Source organism: Limulus polyphemus, unplaced genomic scaffold (genome assembly GCF_000517525.1).
Source record: "Limulus polyphemus unplaced genomic scaffold, Limulus_polyphemus-2.1.2 Scaffold826, whole genome shotgun sequence".
Classification (NCBI taxonomy): Eukaryota; Metazoa; Arthropoda; class Merostomata; order Xiphosura; family Limulidae; genus Limulus; species Limulus polyphemus.
The window spans coordinates 141696-145700 of NW_013666436.1; the positions used below are offsets into that span (position 1 = coordinate 141696).

General features: G+C 30.3%; 1 protein-coding gene across 3 annotated transcripts in view; it reads left to right on the forward strand.

Moving 5' to 3' along the window:
* LOC106460736 (MAGUK p55 subfamily member 6-like) overlaps nt 1-1791 on the forward strand; it is a 111594-nt gene extending 109803 nt beyond the window's left edge. For 2 of the 3 annotated variants that reach the window (XM_022387511.1, XM_022387513.1), the window contains one exon: nt 155-1791. In XM_022387511.1, the coding sequence (XP_022243219.1) occupies nt 155-331 (177 nt within the window). In that variant the 3' untranslated portion in view covers nt 332-1791. The remainder of the gene's footprint in view (nt 1-154) is intronic. The other variant, XM_022387512.1, reaches the window with a different exon arrangement.
* The last annotated feature ends 2214 nt before the right edge of the window (nt 1792-4005 follow it).

A 4005-nucleotide genomic window follows, 5' to 3' on the forward strand; every position in this document is an offset into this window, starting at 1 on the left:
CCCAAAACTTTGTCTTCAAAATAAGGGTGTATCTTATACACCGGTGTGTCGTATATTCCGAAAAATACGGTATATCATCACTAATTAGAAGGGACTAATACTTTTAGAATTTGTTACTGTTTACAGAAGTGTACATTAATTTCCTTCTATGTAGGATGAAGAGCTTAAATCTACAATTGAGGAGAGTGGACGATTACAGCGGGCATATGAGAAGTATTTTGATCTAACGTTAGTAAACAACAATTTTGATAAAACTTTTGAGCTTCTTCAAGAAGCAATTAATTCCTTGAGCACAGAGGACCAGTGGATTCCAGTGTCATGGGTGTACTAGAATTCCAGAGACACTAGTATCTAGGATAATAAGAATACAAGTATTCCTGATGTAATTTTTATCTCGTTGTTAAAGGCTAAAACTCGAGCAGTTTATCCTCCACTTATAGATGGATGGTATCTTCCATGTTTAGATGTTTACTGATGTGGAAAGCAGCTAAACTATGATATGTTTCTCATCACTAGCATTCATTATATTTGGAGGATTGTACAGATTTGCCAAGTACTTGAACTGATAGATCATTCAGTGAAACAATGTAAAATTTACTTTTTTATCTGAATTAAAGCAAGCCCATTGGTTTGGGGCTGTACTTTTTTATGTTGTTAATACAGAATTAATATCTTTCTTCCTCTTTATTTTTGTGATTCAGAAAGTGATATTAACATTGTTTTATTCTGTTAACACCAAGTTCTTAGTTACACAAGATGCTGGGGTTTATATGAAGCGCATTCCATGATCTTATCAGTTAATTGTTAGTATTGTTAACAAATTTACTGGTATATTACAGGTGTGTGTAGCTAATGACAAAATCACTATAATTAGACTTATAATACATTTGGTTTATAACATATTTTAGAACTGTTTGAGGTTAGAAATATAGTCCTTCTACTACGATTTGTGCAAGATAGTTAAATATTAGGGTAAATTTTGCATTCTGAAGTTGTAAAAAGTTTGCTATTTTTTTCCTGGAAACAATTGGTAGTGAAAGATTCTCTTGTATTTACATTATTGTACTTTTCATCTGATATGACATATAAACTGTACTGATGATTCTTAAACGTGGCAGCTAATAATATTTGGGTTTGTCATAAATCCTTCTTGAAACTGTATTAGTGAATTCAGTTTGTGTCAAAAGTCAACATAAAAATATTGTCACTGGGTGCTTTGAACTGTTATTAATGTAATGTTACATCTGAGGATTTTCAGTAATTGGTGAATCTTTTTTTTATTCAATATTTGCAAATCTATTGCAAAAATCTGTTTGGGTTAGGAAAATAGTTTAAATAAAGTGTTTATATTGTAGTCTTGTAAAAACAAAATAATATATCATATAGTAAATTAAAGAAACATTCTTGAAAGCTTAAATATAGTATTTTTATAGTTATAAAAATGTTAACTGCTTGTAGATTTTGAGATTATTTAGCAAAGTCTAATTAAGTGTGTTGGTCAATTTTATGTTGTTCATCACAAATAGAAACCTTTTTTTTCCACAATTTCGTTCATAGTGATGAAGATACAAGTGTTATTTAGAAATATAGTTGCTTTGTGGTACTGTAGGTATAAAAATGGAGTATGATGTAATTCGTTTTATAGATTTATTTATTTAAATAGGCCAGATTTGACACCCAAGAATTACAATGTCTTGTTAAATTTTATTCCTGTTTGTTTTGTGGAGAAATTTGTGAATGTAACAGGAATTAATCGTGGTACGTCATTAAAATCTTATTTTAATAAATATACTTTGAGTCTGATATTTATATTTCTTGCTGGTTTTTATTTTGATTTAACTCAAAAAAATTAAAAGGTGTAATAGTTTTACACTTCTGGTTTTATCATAATACAAATACATCAAAGTTTCTTTTTCATCAACACAGTATTAAGAGGATTTTTCTTTCTTTTGCATCATCACCTAATTATTGTAACGAAATACAGTTTCAATTACTTTTTGCAAATATTTATGTATATGGCTGAATATTAGTAGTACAAATGAAAAACGTTAACATTCCTTTGTCGTTGTCCCCCCCCCCTTAGTTTTTCCTCATTTTAACTGCTTACATTGATTTATATCCTATATGAATTGAGTTTTAATATAAATGAAGTGAGTCAGTTTTAACGAAGTACTCCGATATTCTTTATGATGAATGTGAAAAAGTAAAAATGGCTTCTCTATATTTGGTTTGTTTTGAATCATGGTTTACAATTGCTCAATAATCAACAGCATTCTGTTTGTGTTTAGTCTATATATTTATCATGCAGTGGTTTCATTAAACATCCAAAAACTCAAGTCTTATTGTGACAGGATAGATTTTATACATTATAAACTGTGTTTACAGTATGTAATAATTTACTGTTTTTGTTCTTAAACTTTGTATTTAAATTTACAAATAAATAATTTGCAAATTGGTTGGGAGTGAAGAGGTGTTTATTTTATTTATTTTTATCACACAGGTGATAGATATATACCCGAAGCTCTGTCAGGGTTTCAAACCAGTTCAACTAAGCTTCAGTTATTCAAGGTCCCCCAGTGGGACAGCAGTAAGTCTGCGGATTTACAACGCTAAAATCAGGGGTTAGATAGCCCGATGTAGCTTTGATATGAAAAAACACACACAAACAAAACATACAGTTATTCTATAGTTGCGAGTAGCAAACCGTTATGGACGAATATTTAACACTCACTGGTCGAAATATCAATGTCAATAATCTCGGGTTACTAATCTCATTATACTGTTTATGAAGAAATAAAAACTGAAATCGAGAAGGAATCGAACTTGCAACCCTAATACTCGACCAACTAAGTCATCTATAGTTATTAACGCTGGTGACAATTAGTGTTGGTCAAGATGATCTCATGGTAGCTTCAGGCATATTTTAAAATAATTTTTATGATGTTTTATGTGTGCAATAATGACAGAAGGAATTTGACAAAACGTAGGGAACATTAGAGATGTTTAAGAAAGTGATGCTTATAAAAATAAAAACTTCTAGTATGGTGTGTTATTTAGTTTCATCGTTGTTTCCAAATATGTTGTGTAAAAAATATTAATAGCAGACTAAGAGAAATGGATTAACATTGTCACCATTCTGTAGGAAGGTAATGGTTAAAACAGAAGTTTCAAATGAAAATACGATATCCTATAACCCCGCACGCTTTGCCCCATGAAAAAGCAAGGTCTACCTTTCGAAATAGCTCTGGTTATAGGGTATCGTATTTTTGTGCTAAATTGATTTTTTGTACCTACGTGTTTTCCCAACATCATGAAGGTTAAGGGAACGTACTCTTAAGAATCTTTGATACAGACTACGGGAACTGGGTTAACATTGCTACTATTTTGTAGGAAGGTGATGGTTATAAAGGAGTTTTTAAAAGTACTGTTTGCTTTTATACTGTATAGATTCATCCCATTATGAAGTATTAATAATTCTTGTTTGTATTTATTTTAATTATAGAAAATTAATATATTACGACAAATCGTGCTTTAAATGGATTTTTTTTTTTTTACACTTAAACGTAAAAACAGGAATTTTATTGCAGGTTGTTGTTTATTGTCTTATGCCGAAAGCTTATTCGTTTTTGGTTATAAGAAACCTAACTGTATTTCTTTGGGTTGCTGACCCAAGCTGTGCTGACGAGCCTTGAATAGGTGAAACTGTAGTCAATAACAGAGGGTGAGGTTAATCAAGGAACGTATTAAGCCTCTACGTCATAAATTATATTTCAATTTTACCTTCGGTGAAATTAAAAGTCTGTTATATAATCATTAAATAGTTGATCCACTGTAATACCAATAATAAATCAGGTTACTATATGGTGAGTTAGAAAGGATTTAAACCAAAAAACAACAATAAACAAACCATAAATAAAATATAAGAACAATAAGAAAGTCATGGCAATCCAGTAAACATACTGATGCGTATCTGCTTGTTTGTTAATTTCCCGTAGAAATTAATTT